Raw genomic sequence first — 23,052 nt, 5'->3', positions numbered from 1 at the left:
GCCGACATCACGCCCCTGTCCTTCCACAGTGTACGACCACGTGCGCGTGACACTGCCCCATGTAAGCTCAGAGTTGACGAACGAGGTTATGTACTCTATTGCATATGCGCGTTCACGTACAGCATCTTCAAAGGGGACAGCGGTCCAGGTTTTGTCTATGCCTGACGGTTCGAAGGGCGAAGGGAGTGGGGCGGCGAACTCATTATCCGATAGGTATGCGGTGAAAGTATCTATCGTCATTGCTAGGATCTGATAGCCGTACGTCCTCGGTTTTCTAGGAGTGTACATGACTGAGCCCGGGTCGAGTGTTAGGTTGCGGAAGAATTGACTGGGCGTAGTGTCGTGCTTTGCCAAGTCAGGACAAAGCGCGTGGCTTTGGAGGGCGATCCTGGTCAGGGGGGCCACGTCAAGGTATGACCCGGAGTCGCGCTCGAGGGCACTGCAGAGGACGTAATTGCTAGTTGTGTCTCTGATAGCCGAGCTTTTAACTGCAGCCTTGATAGTAGTGGTCTGCGTGTTAGCAAGCGTCTCTTTGTATGTCTGGTAGTCGCTAGTGTATGGTGTCGTGCTTTGCTCAGATATACTAGCCATCGTGTTTATCTTCGAGTATCGTATGGGCACATTCTTTGCGCTATACGTCGAAGGTATTACTGATTGTGGGGGGCAGCGGGAACCGATTCGGCTGAGGTACCGGCCCCAGACGTCTGGGGAAACTCCTGCTGGACACTGGTGGCTGAATGTTCTTGGCTCAGAGCGGTGTATGTTGTGACGTTCGTCATGACTATTGCTGGGGCGCGGTGCTGTGACATTCGAGCCATCTTCCTGGCGTGCGCTGCCCGTGTCATGAAACCTCGAGCCATTGTGGCCACCAGTTCCCCGTTCAGGTAGGCGTACCTCTCCGCTGCGTTCAGGTTGTCCAGCTCGGCTTGTGTCGGCTCGCGGAGATCGTACTCCGATCTCTGGGTCTGAAGCGTCTGTACGGATGTTGGTACAGTGTCTTCTCCTATAAGCGCACCTACCGAAAAGGTACACAAATATGAAGAAGAAAGGCAGGTCCCAGGTCGGGACACGGTATCTACGTCTTGCAGGTAGGCCGTTATATCGGCGGCCGATGACCCCACTATAGAAAGTGGAGCCGTTTCCCAAAGAACCATGTTTCTGGTGGATTCCAGGTTCTTGAAATGTGTACTCATCGGTTGAGCTGTCCGACTCGTACTCATTTCGGGAGTTTAAGAGGGCGATGCTTGGATTACTTTGATCGCTGGTTACTCAGGTATCGCTACACTGAGGGAGATGTCTCTTCTACAAACTCGGGGGACGCGGGGGCCGGCAAAAAATGTAGAAATGGCTCTGCTGGGGGTTGCTGCGGCTGAGAAACCGGATCGTTCTGATTCCAATTGAAACGCAGAGGCGAGGATTTCTGGTTCTCCAAAGGGTAGTCTTTATTCACTTTGATATATATATGCACAAATATAAACAGGTTGCTCCAAATTTTTGTCTTCGTGACTTGTAGAAATGAAAGTAAGTAAGTGAGTAAGCAAAAAAGAAAAGGGTGTGGCCAGCGGTCCCTAATGGAAGAATACTCCCTTTTTCAAAAGAGAATGGGTGGATTCCCTTCTCCATTTAGGGACGCGTGGAACTGGCACACGGGAGCTGGAGTAAACATAAGGATATATAAGTTTCAGATATCCCTTTCCGCCCGTAATAGAAACAGAATGCCGTCCTTTGTTTTACCATACACCTTTTGCATATATTTTATTATGGGAATACAATAAGTTCAATACCATTATGTGTATATTATGTATATATGTGTGTATCTGTATATCTATGTTAGTATCCTCATAAGTACGGGTATGCAGATGTGTGTTAGTGTTAAAAACCATCATTGAATAATATATTGAATTATTTTATTTTGACGTTCTTGTATACATTGCCTAGTTGGGTTATTCTGTTGCAATTCAAATGGAATTCAAATAATGCCATTTTGTTTGGAGTTGGAATTGTTTTCATAGGGTTTACAAATATTTGGTTCAGCTGAGTACACAATGCATTAATCAATATGCTAAGTATTGGTTCAAATGACAACAATGTAGCGCAAAAATGCTTGCGTTATGCCTATGCACAAATTCATCAACAATTGTTTCTCGGGTACGTTTGTATTATTTGCTTTGATTTTACTCCGGTCTACATTTAGTTTTATCATCAATTTAGTTTGGTTTAGTTTAAATTGGTTGGATTATTTAGTTGGGGCTTGACTAAAAGCGAAATCCACACACGAATATAAGGAGAAATTCTTGAACGAGTGGTTATGCACGTTGTATGATTAATTAATTTACAAAACAGTTCGATTGCCAAAAGGACCAAGACTGGCTTAAGGTATTTTCGTAGAGAATCATCTCCATTTTCCATCCTATATTCCCTTCCAGCTCCATTCCCCTCTTCTCTTCTCGGGCACTAAGCAACTCGTTGCGCTGTTGTGTAGATTTTCCTGGCATTTTCGTGGGTGCGGATTCGGTTTTCCGTTTCGTTTTGTCTTCTTTTTGGGTATTTATAATACAGCGATATGCCTTTAATTTAATCGTAATTTAAGTGAAACTCTGCTTGTACACATATTTAACATTAACGAGCATTGGCAAATATATATATATTTATATATATTCAGTTACATATTCAGATTCAGCAGTGTTATCCCCCCAAGTCAAAGTCCTTGTCCCGCTTACAAGCTTCGTTCAAATTTAGTCTCGGCAGCGGTTTGTTGTGTCATTAAAGCGGCAACAAAGGAAAGCCTTGTACAGTATACATGTGGTATATAGAATACAGGTAGAAAAGTGGGTGGTGTGTGCATATAAACAGTGGTGTTTGGGATTCGGATTTCGGGACTAGGATTGTTGGGCTGGCAAATTAAATGCACCGATCTCTCAGCTGGCTCGGTGGGTTCAAGTAACTCGCAATCCGGATTCCGTTCGCAACAGTCTCGTAGGGAAGAGAAAAAGTGGGCGGTTGGGGGTGGGTGCTGGAAAATCAACTTGGGTGACCTGACCTCGAGGGGAAGGGGATCGCAGTTGTGCTCCTGATCTCCTGCGGGTTATTGTCGCTCTGGCCCTCGGAAGGTGTTCGTTAGGGAATTCGGGCAACAAAAACTGCTAGTACCTCTACATATGTAGCTGTGGATCTGGCTGGTACTCTATGCGATACATGTATATTTGATGTATATATTTCATTTATCATTTGCAACACATTAAAACTTTCCATTTGACTACACAAATACATACGTACATAATAATAATAATCATAATATTTAATAATAGCGGCTTACCACTCGGTCGCTTTGTTTGCGTTCTCTAGAATGTTCCAAGCCGGGGATTTTTGCTTTAACTACATCCGTTTCCGGTATGTGTCTGTGTGTGTATAGTGCTCTTGCGTGTGTGTGTATCCATACATATACATACATGGGTATGTTTGTGTGTGGCTGAGGGGTGTTCTATATATGTAGTTAGTTATTTTTTCGATTTCACCGATTCGCTAGCTTTGTGCGTTTCGTCAAACATCTCAAACTGTACAGTTTAGCCAGCGTATATACATGTGGAAGTGGAGAACGGTTTGAAATACTCGTGCTGACTGACCTCCTGACCTTCTGACCCCCTTGTGGTGGGGTCGCTAATCAAATGACTTAAATCAGCACTCGGGGTGCATGCTTAATTAGTGCCGAATTACCGTCAAATCGGACTTTAGATAAATTCTTTGCTCTTTTTCTGAATCTCGATCTCGCAATTCCAATAAACTCAACTTAATACAGACACTCAACAAATGTTCCATCGCTGCGGCCAGCCAATTAAATTACAGGTTATAAAATACCAATTACAAATTACAAGATACAATTCAAATATCGGATTAAATAACATTTGACATTTACACTGAAGCGAGCTTACGCAACGGATATACATACACATATCAATACAAACACAGGACCACGCCCCCACAGAAAGGGGAATGCGCGCCTATATTATCATTATCTCTTCATCGGCATTCGAACCGTCATCGTCGGCTTACTGATTAGCTTCATTGATTAGCCCCGTTCATTGCTGACTAATTAGCTAGTTTCCAAATTCTGTTGTCTATGGTTGTTACGAATATGGTTGTTGCGGTGCTGCAGGATCCACCCGTCCTCCAATCCGTCCATCGAACCTCTAACAGTTGCAGTTGGCATTAGGCGTGCCCTGCGGCTGATCCGTCAACCTCTGGCCCTTCTGGCCACCGCCCACTAACGTCGGATCCGCGTCCAGGCTCTCGGACATCTTGTCGCAGATAATGTCCACCAGGCGCTCGAAAACAGCCTGAAAATGAGGTGGTTTAGTCGAAGATCTGGGGTTTGCGGATTTGCACAAGGATTCCCACTCACCTTGACGTTGACGTTCTCCTTGGCAGACGTCTCGAAGAACTCAACACCCAATTGATCGGCCAACTGGCGACCACGTTCGAAGCTGATCACCCGCTGGTCCTCCATGTCGCACTTGTTGCCCACCAGGATCACCTGGGCATTGTCCCAGGAATACGTTTTGATCTGTGTCACCCTTTGGAGTAATAAATATAAAAATATATTAGAGGTGATCAATTTTCAGGAATATATTCACTCACCAATCCTGAACCGAGTTAAAACTGTCCTCGTTAGTGACGTCGTACATCAGGATGAAACCCATCGCTCCACGGTAGTACGCTGTGGTGATGGTGCGGTACCGCTCCTGTCCAGCAGTGTCCTATAAAAGCGATAAAATAGTTCAATGGGAAACCCATTAAGAAATAAGTGACTATGATTTTAAAAACCTTTTAAATATTAGAGAAGACCTAATGAATGAATCATGAATAATGAATACATGGATTAACGACTTAAACCACAAGCCTCTACCCTTTTCTATTCATTGATTATATTATATTGATGAACGACTGAAGACACGATTGGCATCGCACAGCAAGGACTCTCGAGAGGACGCTCACCTGCGCTCTCGACCGTAGCGATGGCCAATCAATAAATCAATGTCTCAGCTTTCCGGTTTAATGCTCTTCTCCGGAAGATTCATTTGCCCCCACAAAACTAATCGAGGTCAAACAAGTTCTACACATCCCAAGTGCCCATAAAAGTAGACAGACAGCACATGCTGCGACCCGAACATAAAGCTTAGAATATACACCAATATATACTCACCCAGATCTGCAGTTTCACGCGCTTGTCGTGCCGAAACACGGTCTTCACCTTAAAGTCGATGCCCACCGTGGAGACGAAGGCGGATGTGAAGCTATCGTCGGCGTAGCGGAAGAGGAAGCTGGTCTTGCCCACGCTGGAGTTGCCAATAATGAGCAGCTTGAACATGTAGTCAAAGTTCTGGTCGGCGGCATCCTTCTGCCACTTGGGGTCTCCGCCACTCGCCATTTTGTCTGTTTAGAGCGGAGCTGCAAGGAGTGGATCGAAACAGGGATTAGAGGTACAGGCTTGGGGTACTCTTACAATTGCAACTATATATACTATGGATACAATAAGTTAAACCACAATCTCTTATCCACATCCATAATATCTTAAATAAAACATCAAGAAATCACGGGGAAATTATCAAAGTAGCAGGCTGGACTTGGCTGTCACTTTGTCTATAAGACAGCAGAACTTATCGGAACTCAGTCACATAAACACTTCCGCAAACGGAACAGTCATAGACCTACGAGCCGAAAAGCTTCGTAAAATAACTTGGATATCTAAAAGGAGTTCAGCGTTTTGTATTCAAGTTTTTTGTTTTGACATTTCTGCGTTTGCAGATTCGTTTTAGCCCACAACTGGCACTCTAGATGCAAGTCCGGATCTACCAAGGACAACATGTTTGATACCACATTAGGAACAGTCTTAAGCCTGATGGTGCAGTTGGTCTTCCTGATACTCTATCAGATCCTTGGACAAATGGTCCAGCATCCATTGATTACCACTGGACTTTGCCTGCTGGGAGCATTTGTCTACCACGCTGATCAGGAATCACTTAAAGATATATATCAGCGCGTACCCGTTTTGATTAGGATTCCACAGCGATTTTGGAACAAATCGAACTTAAGATATCCTGCTTCAGGATATGGATACGACATGAATCATGGTCCGCATACTTGGTTACCAAAGTCCGGGTCATCTGGCAGTTCTGTGGGGGAAGCAAACTGCTTCCAGAGCCCAGTCAACATCGATGAAACTCAAATTCAACGCTTGGCCATAAGGGAGCTGCTGAACTGGAATCACTATGATGATTTACCCGCCAGCATAACGCTGGAGAATACAGGTCAGACACTTATCCTCCGGGCCCAGTTCCACGGCAATGCACCAACTATCAGTGGAGCTGATCTCTTGGCCAGCTATACGTTTTTGGAGCTGCGCTTCCACTGGGGGTGGTGCAACAGCGAGGGATCCGAGCATACGATCAACCACCGAAAGTTCCCTCTTGAGATGCAGGTGATGCACAAAACGGGATCGGGTGTTCCGAGGACGTGCACAAGTAGCTATGATCTCCTGATGATCGGGTACGTTTTTGATTTGTCCGCCCACAATCCGTACCTCGATCCCCTGGTGCAAAATTTGCGATTGGTTCAAAAGCCCGGAACGCGTGTGCAGATTCCCCCATTTCCCATATCCTACTTGATGTATCCATTTCGATCCGGATTCTACTCCTACGGCGGTTCGCTGACCCATCCGCCCTGCTACCAGGGCACCGAATGGTTCATCTTTCCCGAGTCTCTAGCTATAAGCGACTTCCAGCTGCGTCACTTTCGCTTGCTCCTCGGTCCGGACGGGATTTCGCCCATAGCCCGTAACAGCCGACCAGTCCAGAACATGGGCAATCGGGTCGTAAGCCTTAACTGCTTCTGCCCGTATGACGCCGCCCAGTTGTCCAGAATGCATGTGGAGCTTTGCCAGCAACAAGCTCAAGAGGAGCACGAGGAGGACCGTATCGAACAGGTGCAGCAATTGGAACTGGAGCGCGAATTGGAGCGGCAGAGGGAACGGGAACTGAAAGTTCAGCAGGAGCGGGCAAGTGAGGCGGCGGCCATCGCTGCCTCCGAGGACGAGGGTCAGTTGGTGGAGACCATTGATACCACGACCATAATAACTAGCAGCAGCAACACCAGCATATGCATGACCACGCTGTTGCGCAAGGATTCACCTAGGGAACTGGAACAGCCACTTCAGGTGCCCATGATGGCTCCCAATCAGGGTTTATTTTGCAATCCTGGCATTGTGATTTTCAGCAGCGGCAATGAATCCAAGTCCAAGTGCGGCATCCATCAGGATACACCGGAGGAGCTAATGATCCATAACAGAGGCATTGGAGTGGGAATGAACTTGGGTGGCCAGAACGGCTGCAAGGCTGATGCCTTTTGCAGCGTGGGCGATGGCGTCAACATCGGGGTACGGATGGAGATGGTTGAGTAGCAGATATGCCAGTACCAACCATTATGTCCTCCATTTGTGGTCCATGCTGCACGAAGAACCGGTGGGGCCAGATGGAGTACACGGAACACCGGTCTAGGCCGACTGGGGGCCAACTGCTGCTCTCTGTGTGCCCGGAAGCGATTGAATCGCGTGCGCGTGGATTAAAGAAGTTGCGTTTATATTTTCTGAAGCATAACCCCCCAGTCCCTTTGACTTTTTACCCTTAGAGTGGGCGGGTGGTGTTGGCTTTGGCGGCCTGGCTTGGGGAAGGACCCACTCCTTATCCCTGTCACGTCTCTGGGAGAACTCGAGGGGAATTGTCAGCTGGACGGCGGAGTGGGCTGGTGCGGCCTTGAAAACTTTCAGCCTTGTCTTGGCCAAGTGACAACAGTCTCGGCTTACAGTTTGCCATTCGTGATGGTTGGCTGCCTGCTTTCCATATGCAAGGAAGGAGGCGACATTGTGTCGATAATTTGTGTATATAGCCAACTCCTGGTTCCGTTTCCGCTCCCGCTCATCCTCATTTCCCCCTCCAGAATCAGAAGTTGCGCAGCGGCGAAACGCTGTCAGATTGCTGATGAACGACTTGGTGTAGAAGGACCGAGTGCGCGCGTCATCGTCAAGGATTTTGCTGGCAAAAGGACAGGCTTCGCTCCTGTCAAGCCTCTTCAGCCCCAGAAATATCCTGGAGGGGTCCAAACCCAAACCCAAGCCCAGACGCCAAAAGATGGGCCGCAATAAGAGGGCTTCAACGGCAGACGGCCCTTATCACAGGCGCTGTGTGGAAATGTTTTTATCTGCTCGACTGCGTGTAATTATCGATTTTCCTGTTGTTTTCCCCCTGCGTGGGGGTGGCTGCTGGTCCCCTGCCCCCATTTCCCACCCCCTTAACTGCTCTTTCATGTTTCAAATTTCCAATGATTCGGCAGCTGTTCAGCGGTCGGCAGCTGCGGGCTCGTTTACTTTTTGATAAGAAACCCAATATTGGCCAAAACGTGAACTCAATCCTGCCCTAATGATTGCAATTGAAAAAGTTTCAGAGGCAAAAACCAAGGCTGAATGCGAATTTCCATTTTATGTTTGTTGTCAGAGGTACATATTAAGCATGTGCCCTTCTAGGCAAATGCTGTTATTTTAGGTGATTTTTTGAAATCCATAGAAAAAGGCCAAAACTATCAACTCTTCTGAAAATTGTAAACATATTACTTTGCCACATTCGTATGTATGTATGCCCCATATCTACTGTCAATAAGATAATAACACGCAGCTCGCAGGTATCAGAAATGTTTTAAATTACGATGAAAGTAATGATAAATAGCTTACAGGAAACTATTTATAATGTCAAAATAAAATCCGTTTAGAGGCATTAAATTATTTATAAATAAAAAAAATTAAACCAACGGCCACTTTTTTTGACAATATGGAACTGATACAGCTAGGTTTTTGAGGCGGAAACTCAGGTATTTTGATTTTTAGCTGAAATTAGCACTCCCATTCCCCCACTTTGGTAAATCATGGAGTATACTTAATGTGTCAGATAAACTTACTCTGTCTTGAGGTTTTTGCGGTTGCTGTAGTCTCTGCTGCAAATATTGCAGTTGCTGCTATTTCAGATGCTGATTATGGTGCTGCTGCTGCTGCAGATCCGGTTGCCACAAAAATATCCTGCTGTTTTCGATGTGTGGGTGAGAGAGAGGTACGCCGTGTTGTTGCTCGCACATACACACAAATCGATAATGGCAGCTCCTTTCGCTGAAGGGAGAAGGAAAAGGACTCGACTCAGCCTTGGCACTGGACTGACATACGCCGCGGTTCCGCGTCGATTGATTCGTCGACTTGTTTACGGTTACCCAATCAACTATTCACACGCCCGCGACCCACTCGGCTGGCCAGGTTTGAGCTGACTCCGGCTGCAGTGGCTTAATTATTCAGCAAATGCAACGCACCAACTGTTCTACCTTTTTGCCTCGACACGTCGACACCAAAGGACACACAATTTTCAATTTTTCTTTCGCTCTCAGGCGGCGAATTGACTGCTGCGGCGAAAACGGCCCAGTTTTGTATACGTTTTCATAATTCAACTGTTTCAACCTGGCTGACTGCCTAACTGCTTAACTGACTGGATGACTGGCTGCTGCCCACACAATTTCTCTGCTGCTTTTCCTGCTGCTGAAAATCGATGGGTCTCCGTGCCTGGGGTGTCCGTGTGTGGGCGTAGCTTTCGCGGCGATTTCGCGCGAGCTTTCCATTCATGCGCCGGACATGCGCACTCCACTTTCCGGAGCCTTTTGGAGAACTGGTCAAGGGGTTCGTTTGAATTTAATCGTGGGCGCCAACTACACTTTCTTTGATACATCTTAATCTGGCCCAAAAACTGTGGAGTCTAAGGAACTCTTGATAATATGCCACTAGAAACTGTCAAACTGGTTTAAACTAAAGGGATTATGTTTCATTACAAATTATTTGTATTATTTTCCTATATTCTATTAACGAAGACTTGGGGCATACATTGATTATTAAATTGATTAAATAATCATATTACATATGAATTATACTCATGGTCGCATTCCTTGTTAATAGCGCATGTCAAAACCTCGAGAGCTTTAATTAGTTTATGGCACCATAAAAAAAAGAAATTAAATCGGGGTTCAAAGAGTCTGCGTATAAAGAGTTTAATGACCAACAATTAACAACGATTTTACCACCTACAGTTTACTGTTTCCCGCTAGCAGATCGCGTACCAATCGAACTGCGTACTTAGCCGTTCCAGGAGCAGTGGTCACCCCGTAGCCGCCGTGGCCGTAGTTGTGGACAACCTTCAGCCGCCTGCCTTCCGGACTCGTGATCAGTTCTGACTCCACCCGCACCACAGAACGGTGTGGACGCAGACCAACACATTCCCGGACGATCTCCGCCTTCCGTAGACTGGGCAGCAAATCGAAGCACCGCTCTCGGATGGCCATGCTATCGTATTTGCACCACTTGGTGTTGTAGCTGTCGAACTGCCGACATCCTCCCAAGGTGACGGTCTCGAATCCGGGCAGCACGTAGGTGTCGTAATCCCCGTAGAAAGCTGTCTTTACCCAGGGAGCACGCACTTTTAGCACTTGACCCCGGATTGGAACCAGGTGCTGATCGCCACACAACTCTTTGGCTCCCATTCCGGTGCAGTTAAGAAGCGCGTCAAAGTTCTGAGGCACATCGAAAAAGCTATTCAAATGCTGACGAAGAACCTCTCCTCCGTTCTCCAGAAATCTAAGGAAATTTTAAATTTAAGATTATTTTGTTTCAAATTAGAAATTAACTACTCACTTTTTGGTGGCGTAGGGCAGGAAGAGCCGACTCTCCGTAAGGCAGGTGGTGAAGAAGGATCCGTATTTCCACCCGCCGTGGCATAGCTTCAGTTCCTCCTCCGTGGCCTTTCGGTAGACGGGCAGTAGTTTCTCGATAAAGTGGTTCTAAGGCAGCCAATACAAAATAAATCGAATTAAGCCGATGAAGATAAGAATCACTGATTGTCGACTGCCCGGTAACGTACCCGTACGATGGAGGGGGAGGTGCGGGAGTATATATAGCCGGATAATTGGCACACGCCCGCCAGAGGAGCCTCCTTGGAGCGACGCAGCTCATCCCAGTAGTTAAAGGCATCGGTCATCCACTGTCTACGACGAAAAAACACCAATAAATGCACTACTGGTATGGGGTTCAATCTTAAACAGAGGCTCACTGCGTAATTTCCTGGGTGGGGCCCATGAAGCTGGTTCCAGGCCGGAAAATGCCAGCCGCCACATAGCTGACGGTGTCCTCGTTGAAGCGATCCGCAATCACGGAAACCCGTGCCGTGGGAAACTCCTTCTGGAGTTCCAGGGCGGTCGTAAGACCGATAATACCACTTCCCAAGACTCCGAAGTGCATTCTGGATCCGCTTTCCGTTGATTACCCAATGGAAGTCAATTTGATACTGAGAGTGGTACTTGCGAAGCTAGGCTGCTCCTTATCAGCTCTTATCAACCCCGCTCTCCATTACGCCTCCACGGAGATAAACTTTACTGCTCTCTATTGAAAGTGCAATAAACCCTCCTATTCATTGTTTTTCTTTAAGATTGACTACAGTGTTGAACACTTAAAATGAACTGCAAATAAATGTTAAAAAAATGTATATAATCTATTTAAAATGAGATACCATTTGTAAAAGCAATTCAATTTAATAAACCAATTATCAAAAAAACACGTTTCATATGAGAATCGTCAAGTAAGAAAATATCATCGTTGCGTAAAAATAACTGGTACATTTGCATAATTTAACAACAAGGTTAAATTTGGTTTACTTTCACTTTAATTAAACGTTTCAACGGGTATCTACTGTACATCGAAAATACTGTGTTGAATCAGCTGTTGTACACACCTCCAAAAAGTCCATTGTAGGGACCACAACAACTTTTCCAGAGTGCCGTCAGTATAACTTGTCAATCGACAGCTTCAAGTCAGCTTGACAACTTTTTAAAACAATTATTATACTCTGCTGAATGTAAATTGTTCGCCGCCTTTCAAAAAGAAAAAATAAAAATACCTTAGCGCGGAACAGCTGAGTGCAGTATTTTTTGGCTACGCTCGCAATTGGTACGTGCGATGCACGAATGTTTTGCAACACTGCCCGAAGGGTCACACTGTCCGCTCAGATATTTATTTTTCTAATAACATTTACCTAGTAAACCCGAGAAAGCAGGCTTTACGCACAGCTTTGGCCACGCAGGACACGGAAGCGATAGCCAGCGAGCGAGCAGCCAGGATTTGCTTTGGAGCAGCAAGCGGCAGGAACACAAGGACGGACTTCCCCAGTAGCAGCAGTAGTAGTATGTCTTCGATGTCGCCCAGCGAGGTGAGTTCTCTGGAAGTCTTTGGATTATTTCGATATTCGAAGCGTATGTAAAACAGTAGAGGGTTTCACCCGCAGCTGGGCAAATATTTACGATCCGAGGCTTTCCTTCCGCAATTGCAAGTCGGGTTGCCATCCCACGAAGGTTCAACGTCATCGTTCTCGATAAGCCTGTCCAGCTTCCTACTCGATTAGCTCGATCAAGTCTATTGTTATACAATTTATGGGTTCCTGAAGTTTCGAGGTCAAATGACCCGGGTCGCTAATTGCTACTAACCCGACCGTAATCGGCCCGCTGTTTGTGCCCACCCGCAGGCCACAGACACATCCCAATGTCATCTGCCTCCCACTGGCCAAATGTTTACATGGCATTCATTGCACTTTCCCTTCGCCGGAATGCTTGTTTATGCCACGTAAACAATGCACTTGCATTGTGGCTAAAACCTTCGATCCTTGCCAGCTCGATGCTCTTTGGGGAGCTGTTGGCCTGGGATGGGGAGTCTCCTATGGCTTGTATACATTAAAAATGCTTTCTGCTTTCAACTGAAGTTAAATGATACATTTTACAAAACCTGTGTGTATATCCAGTCTCGTCATTGCATCTTTGTGCCTTGGCAATACGTCTTACATATATTATTATATTGATATAAAAATACAATATCAATACAATAATACCAGTACGCCATATTCATGCTGTACCTTTTCTAATACAATAATACCAGTACGCCATATTCATGCTGTACCTTTTCTTATTATGCATTTGTACCCACCCAATTATGATCGGGTTTAATATTGTTGGCTTATGCAGCGCCTTTCCCATCTAGCAGCAGCTTTTTGTACACATATATGTACATATTTGGCTCACTCGGATCGCTCTCCCATCCGCCGAAAATAGAAGCTCATCGTCAGTGACACCGCTCGCATTCAGTGCTCGATGCCACGCGAATTCGCACGCGCTGCTCTGCCAGATTCTTCGCGACGCGAAATTCGTAGCCGAAATACTCGAATTCGATTCCAAAGTGCGCAGGTTTAACTCAAGCAAACCATTGATCACCGGTGGCCAAACGTTTTTCCCAGGGATTCTCTTGCACCCTCCCTAATTGCGACATTATTGGCACGCTCTAAACATATTAATGGTCCGTCGCTCCTCTTTACTCATTAGATCTCTATAAATAAACAGCAGGCCATAGCCACCACATTATAGAACCAGTTTAAAACGTTTTGAATACTATGAAAAGTGTTTTTAAATTTTACATATTCGTATATTTTTATATGGTACATTTTTATTTTATAAGTCTTAGTTGTAGAAGGCAGACTGTAGTTGAAAATCAAGATATATCGAGCCTCCGAAGTGGCATCATGAAATATGCATGGGCAGATCCGATCACGAAGAATATTAGGCATAACAGATATTCGCCATAAGGAAGTGATTTGGTTTCTTAGCAGTCCCGCGAGTCAATTAGTGATTGATGGGGGAGTTTAAGAGGCTGAATCGAAAGGCATCCAAAGGGCAGCAGAGCAATTCAGCTCATCGAATGTGTCCCCTTGATAAGGTCTTGGCAATATAGGGATTATTGAAGTCACTGACCTGCGAAACGTGATCGCTGATCGGCAGATTTAATCGCTTTGAAGTGTACCTGCGCAATTTCATAGACTTTGAGATTAATATGCCAGTTTCTTCATCGGTTTTTCCATCGCCTTTCAACGAAGAACGCTTTAATCTCAGAAAGGAGACACCTTTGTCGCTTACATTTAATTTAATTTTAATTTAATTACTACGATTCCGTTGTCTTTTCCTCACAGCAACAAGTTTCGCACATTGTAATTACACACGCCTTTCACGTGTCAGCTACGACAACACGTCCCCGCTCTCAGTGATGGCAGTGATGGTTTCCCATTGTTCCCTATGGCCATATGCTTCCATGTCGGCGGCAAACGGCCAAAGGAGATGTTCTAGATGCGGTCTGGAACTTGTTGCTCATCCGCCGCGAACGTGACACATGTCGATTGCCGCTCTCTTTTTAAGCAGATGATAACGCCAAAACTGGCGCATCAGGTTTTCGTTATTTTATAAAACGCCACTCAGCACGATCTCTGACGTCACAAAGTACGATGATGACGTACACGATGATTTATCGACCGGCGGCGAAGGGCAGGTGGCTTTTTGCCAAGTTTAAGGTTGCAGCGAGTGTATAATCAGGCCCATCCCTCGGTTCTTCCGCTTTCACCTTTACCGTAATGCGCTTAGCATTTCTCCGGTTCAGGAAATCGCTTTATATGGCTTTGGGACCGGGCCCCTGGGCCTCCCACTTGCATAATTTGGCCAGAGTACTGGCTTGTGTTTGTTTATTTTTGCCTGGCGTGTGATTCACAGTCCAAGGTTGGCCAGCAAATGCGATTTCCAAAACATTTTTCGGGACGTGATTCATTTCAAATGATTTCCCCATCTTGCAGAGCCACCCACATTCCATGTGTTTACGGCTGTGCTAATCGTCCTTCACCCTCTGGCTTACCTCCAAATTACTGCGCCTATCAGCTGCCAAAATGTTTATCAGCCACAAAGATTTCGGTGGTGGCACGCTTTATTCGTCGGCCATTGTGCTTAGCCGAAAAATATTCTAGCAAAATGCGAAATAAATAAAAAAACGGAGGTGGCTCCCCTTTCCAGCGCCACCAAAGTCTGACAGTCGCTGGTTTATTTGTTTACACTCTGCTTGGCTTTTATTGCCGAAGAATTTTTCGAGTCCATTGTTTGACTGTTTTGTGTTTTCATAAAATCTCCCAGGCAGCGCTCTCCTCGTAGACGTTGGCATTCAATTGCAGTTTTATTTATTTATTTCTGGGGGATTTAAGCAGCTTTTGTTTTGGTCTCTAAGTTTGATTGAGTCTAAAATAAACGCAAGTAGCCCCCGCAGAGTGTGGCGCGTGTTTATTGGTCTGGCCTACTTCAGTGCTGAGTTCTTCGCATATAGCGGCCTTTTGGGTCTATCATTCTATATATCAAATATACTGTAGTATGGTTGCTTACTAGAGCTTATTTTGTGGGGCCCCTTTAATTGGACTCGCTAAGTGGTTGTCGATCTGTCGCTTCATTTAGAACCAGTTCTGCTGTAAACCAATGTCCGACTTATATAATCGATCATCTTAGAGGGCCCTGCTTGATTGCTTTTAATCACGAGCAGACGCTCGTCTTCATTTCAATTGTAAACGCCGAAGATCTCATTGTGCCTTCAATTGAAATGTATGCCCCATTGACGTATGCAACCGTCTTGAACACTTGTGTTCCTTTTGTTCGAGTATGTGCAGTGAGCAAAACGAGTTCGCAATATACTGGTAAAATGCTTCTTAATTAACATCAGTGCGAGAGGAGTTTTTATTCCACATGTTATTATTTTATTACAACCACTTCCGTAAAAGAAAACTGTAGATAAGCTTTACAACTGTGTAAGATTGCTTTGCGTATCCTTAAATAAATTTATTTTGGTACCTCAATGCGTAGAGCTTTTCCCACACTGTATTTACAGATATGTAGATGTGCTTATCGCCATTTCTATCGCTGCAATCTAATCGTGTGCTTATCAGGTAATGGCTGCGTGCCAGGACAGTGGTCCGATAAGGGATTTGACCAGTACCTATAAGGTGGTGAAGGGGCTGCGGAAACCACCATCTCGTGATCCGGGGACAGAATCGCGACTTAAGTTTGAGCCAAAACCAGCTGTGCGGGCAACTCGTTTAGGTTAACGAACTAGTTTGGGCCGTTTTGCTGCACTTGCGAATTCTTATTTTTGATAGTGCACAACGTATATGCGGATGGTGCCGAAAGCGGCGACGACCACTACTTATACAGTACCTACAGTACGCACACCGAGGCACGTCGCTACGTCGGGCTTCGTCACTCGACTCGCCCTGTAGTCTCTCCCACAATTTTCTGGGTGCTTTCCTGCAGTCGTCCCACGAACGTTGCCGGAATTGGTCGACAAGAATCGGTTCGCGAATAAAATGACTGCCACGCCCCTCGCCCACTGTCGTCTCCTAGGGAAAACGCTGGCATATTGAACTGTCTGAATAACTAACTTATAAAATTAAATACGTGAAAGCCCAGCAGGTCGAGAAAAATCTGCAAATAGTGACAAGTTATTGGTGACAGAACTAGACTTCAAATTTGTGAAAAACTATAAAAAAACTATAACGACAAAATGCTGAAACTCTTTAAAAAGCCAAAAGACAAAATACCCAAATCGGAGATCATAACCGAACCCAAGGAACCCAAAACACCACCGGTTTCCAAGTGCGGCAAACCCCTACAGTTGGACAACTCGCGATGGGAGGCAAGTATATCTGAGATATAAAACCTGAACTTTGGTCAGATATAAAGTTCGAGCGGCTGGTCGACAATATATAGTGCTTCATAGCGTCGTGGGTATGTAGTGAAATCTGCTTAAATAGGCTGTTGATTTCCTTCAAGGCTGTGCCGAGATTTGTTTTTATTATTCTTGCCATTGCAAAATTTAGCCCTTATCGATCAAACCCATTTATCAGCAGCTCAGTGTGGGGGCAGTGGTGCGGTACTTGTTTATGGTTCCGAAAACGGGCCTGCAAGTGGCAATCACTCGATAAGAGAGACCAGAAAGACGGAAAAACAATCGGCGGTTCTATAAATTTCAGTGACATTCGTTTTTATCTTATCGTGCATTTCGTTATATATACGTGCGTATGCATGTGCTCGCCATATAGCGTATATTGGCGTTTGTATGCCAAAGGAGAAATGGCGCACCGATAAGGCGGGCGGAAAAAATAAGTCTTCAGAAATCTTAAGTAGAATGTCCCAGCTGTAGGTGTGTTTCGCGATAAGATATAGCCCGAACTGTCCGAGTCATTAACTAATACACGACCCTTAATTTTATTTTTCCCCCACAGCGCCGCCTACACAAAGAGCTGATGTCCCTGATCAAGGAGCCTCCACCAGGCGTAACCATCGACACCGAGAGCGTACAGCAAAATTTATCCGAGTAAGTATGACCTCCGAGGCGGAGTAGGCCAAGTTCAGCGTCAACTTAAACTGGTTTAAATCAAGCACATGTGTAATGAAAGTATACAAAAATTAAGCTTAATTCAGCATTCCGTCGCTGAAAACAAAGCCCGCAATTGTTGGAGGCTGACACTAATACTTTTGATTTGTTTACAGATGGAAAATAAACATTAAAGGTTTCGAGGGCACACTTTACGAGGGCGAGGACTTCCAGCTTCTTTTTAAATTCAACAATAAATATCCCTTCGATTCGCCAGAGGTAATAGTTCATTTTAACAGAGCGAGGCTGTTAAATCTTAACCTTCTTCTTTTAATTGCCAGGTGACCTTCATCGGCACCAATATACCTGTGCATCCACATGTTTACAGCAACGGACACATCTGCCTATCCATTCTGACCGAGGACTGGTCGCCGGCGCTGTCCGTGCAGTCCGTGTGCCTTAGCATAGCCTCCATGTTGAGTAGTTGCCGCGAAAAGAAACGTCCGCCGGACAACACGCTATACGTAAAAACCTGTAATAAGAATCCTAAAAAGACTAAATGGTGGTACCACGGTACGTATGCGTGATTTTCAAATTGAAGCCCGAGACTCTAAACTCGACTTAATGTTTTATTTCAGATGATTCTGTTTAGTTAGAAGTGCCATTTACGAATACTGCCTGCTGATGTCTGCTTTGCGCATCCACCCAAAAAAACACCATTATCAATAGAGAACACGGCCAGACGCCCCCAGAAATCCAAGAAATATGGGACGGCGGTCAAGCACTGCTCGCGAGTGGAGCATACTAAAACCCAAGTGCACTCGGGTGCGAACGCAATGTGAAACAAAGCAAAAGAAGTTAGCGAGAAACTTATGAGTAATGTTTGGCAAACAATCGTGGCGCATGCAACCAATTCTAATTATAGCTATGTATAATCAACAAAAGGCGTGTGCGAAAAACTATTATTAAATGTTAACATTTTAATTAGATTGTTAAGACCGAAATTTATGTCTAAATTAAATGTTATGCTACCATTTAACTACTAGGCGTATGCAAACCAGTCGAACGTTTGATAGTTCTGGCAGTTGTCGCCAGTTACTGCTTCCACATTCCACGAGCATCGTTCAAGGCATCCTGCCCGAGGAGCGTGACCCAACACACATACTACGCCTCTATCCCAGCTTATATTAACTTTGTGTATTTTATCATCCTAGATGAGAAGAAAAACTCATGCGATCATAGTTAAGTTTACAACATTTTAAATGTATTAGCAGCCATATCCCCGATCGCTCTCATTGTCACCAGTCCTCAACTCTGTAATCTTCTCACATTGCCCATGCATAGGTCGTTAAGTTAACCGTTTCATGTACTTGGCTAGGATAGTCCATCTGTGGCCAAAAATCTCGCAAGTGGCCCGATCGCAGAACACATTTACCTCTTACTGTGCAAGTAGATCTTAGGATGTGACGAGCTACTCGTCCGACTATCATACAATTTAACTGTAATCCGTGTAATGTATAAAGAGCAAGTTAAATCCAATGTATGTTTATCCAGCATATGCCTATAAATATTTACTGTTAAAAGTATTTAAAATAAAACAAGTCTGTAGTCAAATCACCTGTTTTTCTGTTTGGCTTATTTCTTGCCAGGCTTCGACAAAGCCTTTCAATCTAGTCAATTCCCTCCTTAAAGGTTTCAAAGTCTAAATAAATTAGCTGAACTTGTGTTGGATCTGTATTTACACGTTTGGCATACTTAAATACGAGAAGGAGCACGGTCAATGGGATGTTGGTTAGTTTCAGGAAACTGAATTTTCAATAATTTGCTTTTTAATATTTAGAAAGCTTAGTTTTTTCGAATTCTTTCTTTTGAATTCAGAGATATGCTTCCTTTGTTGAAGGAACCATTTTCCCATGTAGCCTATCTATGTACCCAACAACAATCCATTTTTTTTAATAAATAATATCTATAACGTAGGATATAGCTTTTATTTGTTTAACATCTATTAAGTTACGAGTTAACTGAAGGGATTCATATAGGACACATTTGTTCAACAAAATTAAGCGTTCAGTGCTCTGGTTGTGCGACCATTAAGTTATTTTCGGAGAGCTAGGTGCCAGAAACCACACCCGCTGTCGCCGTATAGTAGAGTCCCTGCAGCGCCTCCTGTAGTGCCCGTTCACAAGCCAGAGTGGATGTGAATCCGCCGGCGTTCTCCTGCGGTGTTTCCGCTCGTATGTGGGCTATATAGCCGCTGGACACGATCTCAATTGTTGGCGGCATGGCAGGTCCCTCACTCAAAGCAACTAGTGGCTCGTATACGAAAAGGGGTCCCTCCTCCGATTTGGGAACGGGCAGCAGGCTGGGATCAGCCGTCTGTCCGAACTTAATGCCCGTGGAGAACTCGTTGGCAGGCTTCGGCGGTGGAAGCTGCTTCTCCTCCTCGCGCTGCTTTTCCGCTTTTTCGGCAAACTCGGTGACAATTTGGGCGGCATCCTTGCCGCTGTACATAAGCTCCTCGATCAGCGCCTGCTTGTCGCGGGCCTTTTTTTTCTTATGCTCATTCTCCAGTTCGTCCAGCTCCTTCCTACGCGCCTCCTCCTGAACTTTCTCCAGCTCCAGCATCTCTTCTAACGCGTACTCATCGCGTCCCACGCGGGTTTTATTCCGCTGGATGACCTCACGGTTATCGCGCTTATAGGCCTCAATTCGCTTATTTGTTTCGATTATCTCGATGTTGTTGCACAGGTTGTACACAATGTCCTCGATCTCCTCCAGATAGTCATTGTACTCCGCTAGGGAGGCAAAGTCCTCCTCGCGTTTATTGTAGTCGCGCAGAATTCGCCTACGAATGTCCACCTCCTTCTCCACCATTGGGTCCTCAAAAAGCTGCACGCGGAAGTTGTTACGCCGCAGGGGCACCATGCACTCCGGACAGGCGCCGGATCCTTTGAGGAATAGCAAGTCCACGCAGGATTCGCATAGAGTGTGGCCGCAAACGTTGACCATCAGCTTGAGCGATGGATTCCGGTATTTGGTGGTCTTGCACCGCGGACACGCCTGGTCGTCCATCGCGTCGGCGGTTTACCTATCCAATAGTGCGGCTGAAATCTGTAAATAAAAACTCTTTGCCGGCCAATGTTTTCGATAAATTATTATTGTATGCATTCCCTAATGTGACCATGCTTTGTTGGCGGTATCGGTTCACATTTAATTCACATCTAGCGCATACACGAACCTCGCAGCTGCCAAGCATAGCGTTGCCAGACATTGAGTATGACTTACAATAGCCGTTACAAGCTCAAAAGTTTTGAAATCGAAATCCAATTAAATGGATGCTCGAGAATAAGAAATCAGACATCTTGTGATTTGAAGCCATTAAGAAACCCAATACTGTGCAAAAAATCAAAATCCACACCATTCTTTTAACATTTTTATTTCAAACAGCATACGCGGTAGTTGTTCACATTAAGAGTAAAGTTTAAATATGGTTTCTTTAAAGATACACGCACTTTTATGTCATACGTATTTTGATATATGTGTTCTGAGTGTATATGCATTAAATAATTCAATAATTTACATTAACCAAATCATCCCAAGCCATGTGCACCGCCAGCCTTTGGGCGAGCGACCCGAGAGCAGCGATTTGATTTACATTTGTTTTAGCTGCGTATTCAAATTTACAATTAAATACATTCAATAAACAATAGTAGTGACAACATATACACCTCCTTTATATGCAGTACATATTTGTTTGCGTAGATAAAAGCATTAACAAGCAGTTGATCAAAGTGACCCATAAATTTTGGGTGTTAGTTGCATGCGTAATACTTGAGAGAAGGATTGAGTGGGTGAGTGGGGCGATTTTGTTAGGGTGGGTGCGTTATAAAAGCACTGTTGCAATACGAGGCGTACTCCTAATATATTTAGACTAACTTATGCGCTACGAAGAGGACCTACTCGGTTTATACAGATTGATTTAGGCGAATATATATTCAAAGGTGTGGTTAGGGGGAGGAGAAAAGAATATATGTAGAGACAGAACCTAAAAAGAATCAAAGGCGTCTTGCATAGGTCTTGTATAGGTTCTCAACAAATTTGTCGATTCAATTAGAAATCGAATCACTGTAAATATCACAATTTAGTTAACACATATACAATTATAATTGTAATAACTAAAATAAATGTACGTAAGCTGTCGTCATTAACAATAGAAACTACCAGTAATTACAGCAGCTGCATTTACAGGCTGCAGCCTATGTCGCGTATGGATGGGGATGTGTGGAGATCTAGCCACCTAGCCCTGCAACGCGGTGACCTCCTCCTCCAGTTCGGCGTCCACCTCGTCGATCTTGGATCCGGTGCACCCTCTGCACTTGCAGCAGATGATGCAGGGCGCGGCCAAAAGCAGCAGGGGCGAGGCTACCAGCAGCAGGATTCCGAAGCCGGCGAAGATCCCAATCACCTGGGCGCGATGCCAGACCACCGAGGCCCTGGAGTGCCCCAGCTTGTTCTTGCACGGTCCCTTGTCGTAGTGCCGCAGCAGGAAGTCATCCTGCAGAAATATTTATAAGTATTTGTGAATAATTTGTGAGATTCAATGGACTTACATCCAAACTGGCCAGGCAGTACCAGCAGAAGACGTGCTTGCAGCGCTTGCACATCATTTGGGCGCAGCCCTCGTCCTTTTCGATGGGCACCGCACACATGGGGCAGCACTTGATCAGTTCGTTGTCGAACGGTATACCAATGTCGTCCTGGCCATCGGCAATCAGACGCCGTCCAAACTCCTCGCAGCTTATGTTCGGATGGTACTGCAAATCGGAAGAAATGATTGTAAACTAGAAACCACTAAACATGCACAAAAATCCGATCAGTTATATGGGTGTGTAATATTTTTTTATTGAAAATATTGGTAATATATTTATACCCGTTACTCGTAGAGTAAAAGGGTATACTAGATTCGTTGAAAAGTATGTAACAGGCAGAAGGAAGGGTTTCCGACCATATAAAGTATATATATTCTTGATCAGGACCAATAGCCGAGTCGATATGACCATGTCCGTCTGTCCGTCTGTCTGTCCGTCCGTATGAACGCTGTGATCTCAGGAACTACAAAAGCTACATAGTTGAGATTAAGCATACAGACTCCAGAGACATAGACGCAGCGCAAGTTTGTCGATTCATGTTGCCACGCCCACTCTAACGCCCACAAACCGCCCAAAACTGCCACGCCCACACTTTTGAAAAATGTTTTGATATTTTTTCATTTTTGTATTGGTCTTGTAAATTTCTATCGATTTGCCAAAAAATTTTTTGCGACGCCCACTCTAACGCCCACAAACCGCCCAAAGCTGCTACGCCCACACTTTTGAAAAATGTTTTGAAATTTTTTCATTTTTGTATTGGTCTTGTAAATTTCTATCGATTTGCCAAAAAACTTTTTGCCACGCCCACTCTAACGCCCACAAACCGCCAAAAACTGTGTTTAAGACTCTCCTTCTCCCTTCCACTAGCTGAGTAACGGGTATCAGATAGTCGGGGAACTCGACTATAGCGTTCTCTCTTGTTTTTTTATATATTTATGAAAATGATTAAACTTGTTGCTAATTATTCAAACCTGAAAATTTTCTAATTCAATGATTTAGAGTTTTCTCATGGAGAAGTACTACATCTGTTCGGATTTTTATAAATGAACAAAAATAATCCATTAT

General features: G+C 44.9%; 6 protein-coding genes across 8 annotated transcripts in view; 2 read left to right on the top strand and 4 right to left on the bottom strand.

Annotated features, from left to right (window-relative positions):
* Positions 1-1,721: 1,721 nt before the first annotated feature.
* Positions 1,722-9,634, bottom strand: LOC6529373 (ras-related protein Rab-3). The gene is made up of 5 exons (XM_002090342.4): positions 9,001-9,634; positions 5,201-5,445; positions 4,636-4,754; positions 4,400-4,571; positions 1,722-4,334 (listed from the first exon to the last, which is right to left on the bottom strand). Exons 2-5 carry the CDS (start codon positions 5,423-5,425, stop codon positions 4,188-4,190), a joined length of 663 nt encoding a protein of 220 aa, XP_002090378.1. The 5' UTR covers positions 5,426-5,445; positions 9,001-9,634; the 3' UTR covers positions 1,722-4,187.
* Positions 5,645-7,649, top strand: LOC6529372 (carbonic anhydrase 6). Its single transcript, XM_002090341.3, has one exon. It carries the CDS (start codon positions 5,861-5,863, stop codon positions 7,451-7,453), a length of 1,593 nt encoding a protein of 530 aa, XP_002090377.1. The 5' UTR covers positions 5,645-5,860; the 3' UTR covers positions 7,454-7,649.
* Positions 9,635-10,094: 460 nt separating the features above from the next.
* On the bottom strand, positions 10,095-11,997 carry LOC6529371 (D-aspartate oxidase). Its single transcript, XM_002090340.3, has 5 exons — positions 11,859-11,997; positions 11,181-11,586; positions 10,992-11,115; positions 10,766-10,911; positions 10,095-10,708 (listed from the first exon to the last, which is right to left on the bottom strand). Exons 2-5 carry the CDS (start codon positions 11,366-11,368, stop codon positions 10,159-10,161), a joined length of 1,008 nt encoding a protein of 335 aa, XP_002090376.1. The 5' UTR covers positions 11,369-11,586; positions 11,859-11,997; the 3' UTR covers positions 10,095-10,158.
* Positions 11,998-12,069: 72 nt separating this feature from the next.
* LOC6529370 (ubiquitin-conjugating enzyme E2 W) lies at positions 12,070-18,952 on the top strand. Of its 2 annotated transcripts, none has more exons than XM_043206896.1 (5): positions 12,070-12,332; positions 17,247-17,338; positions 17,515-17,617; positions 17,680-17,911; positions 17,977-18,952. In XM_043206896.1, exons 1-5 carry the CDS (start codon positions 12,309-12,311, stop codon positions 17,988-17,990), a joined length of 465 nt encoding a protein of 154 aa, XP_043062831.1. In that variant the 5' UTR covers positions 12,070-12,308; the 3' UTR covers positions 17,991-18,952. The 2 variants fall into 2 exon arrangements, with proteins under 2 accessions (XP_043062831.1, XP_015052176.1); XM_015196690.3 differs by lacking the exon at positions 12,070-12,332 and adding an exon at positions 16,264-16,657.
* Positions 18,953-19,307: 355 nt separating this feature from the next.
* On the bottom strand, positions 19,308-20,506 carry LOC6529369 (CDK-activating kinase assembly factor MAT1). Its single transcript, XM_002090338.3, has one exon. The coding sequence runs from the start codon at positions 20,408-20,410 to the stop codon at positions 19,448-19,450; it is 963 nt and encodes a 320-aa protein (XP_002090374.1). The 5' UTR covers positions 20,411-20,506; the 3' UTR covers positions 19,308-19,447.
* A 252-nt stretch (positions 20,507-20,758) lies between these two features.
* LOC6529368 overlaps positions 20,759-23,052 on the bottom strand; it is an 86,129-nt gene continuing 83,835 nt past the window's right edge. For both annotated transcript variants that reach the window (XM_015196822.2, XM_002090337.3), the window contains 2 exons: positions 21,949-22,152; positions 20,759-21,893 (listed from right to left, as the gene is read on the bottom strand). In XM_015196822.2, coding sequence (XP_015052308.1) covers positions 21,636-21,893; positions 21,949-22,152 — 462 coding nt within the window. In that variant the 3' untranslated portion in view covers positions 20,759-21,635. The remainder of the gene's footprint in view (positions 21,894-21,948; positions 22,153-23,052) is intronic.

This window comes from Drosophila yakuba, chromosome 2R, assembly GCF_016746365.2.
Source record: "Drosophila yakuba strain Tai18E2 chromosome 2R, Prin_Dyak_Tai18E2_2.1, whole genome shotgun sequence".
Classification (NCBI taxonomy): Eukaryota; Metazoa; Arthropoda; class Insecta; order Diptera; family Drosophilidae; genus Drosophila; species Drosophila yakuba.
Note: the sequence above shows the minus strand (reverse complement) of the source record. Positions and strands in the feature narration are given on the sequence as shown.

Bases quoted from the DNA above. Each gene is read 5' to 3' on its own strand.
- LOC6529373 (XM_002090342.4), bottom strand. From the start codon at position 5,425: ATGGCGAGTGGCGGAGACCCCAAGTGGCAGAAGGATGCCGCCGACCAG. The intron at 4,572-4,635 runs GTGAGTGAATAT...ATTACTCCAAAG, and splicing joins TTTAACTCGGTTCAGGATTG to GGTGACACAGATCAAAACGT. The intron at 4,335-4,399 runs GTGAGTGGGAAT...CCTCATTTTCAG, and splicing joins AGGAGAACGTCAACGTCAAG to GCTGTTTTCGAGCGCCTGGT.
- LOC6529372 (XM_002090341.3), top strand. From the start codon at position 5,861: ATGTTTGATACCACATTAGGAACAGTCTTAAGCCTGATGGTGCAGTTG.
- LOC6529371 (XM_002090340.3), bottom strand. From the start codon at position 11,368: ATGCACTTCGGAGTCTTGGGAAGTGGTATTATCGGTCTTACGACCGCC. The intron at 10,912-10,991 runs GTACGTTACCGG...TGGCTGCCTTAG, and splicing joins CCTCCCCCTCCATCGTACGG to AACCACTTTATCGAGAAACT. The intron at 10,709-10,765 runs GTGAGTAGTTAA...AAATTTCCTTAG, and splicing joins CTGCCCTACGCCACCAAAAA to ATTTCTGGAGAACGGAGGAG.
- LOC6529370 (XM_015196690.3), top strand. From the start codon at position 16,526: ATGCTGAAACTCTTTAAAAAGCCAAAAGACAAAATACCCAAATCGGAG. The intron at 16,658-17,246 runs GCAAGTATATCT...TTTCCCCCACAG, and splicing joins TGGACAACTCGCGATGGGAG to CGCCGCCTACACAAAGAGCT. The intron at 17,339-17,514 runs GTAAGTATGACC...ATTTGTTTACAG, and splicing joins GTACAGCAAAATTTATCCGA to ATGGAAAATAAACATTAAAG.
- LOC6529369 (XM_002090338.3), bottom strand. From the start codon at position 20,410: ATGGACGACCAGGCGTGTCCGCGGTGCAAGACCACCAAATACCGGAAT.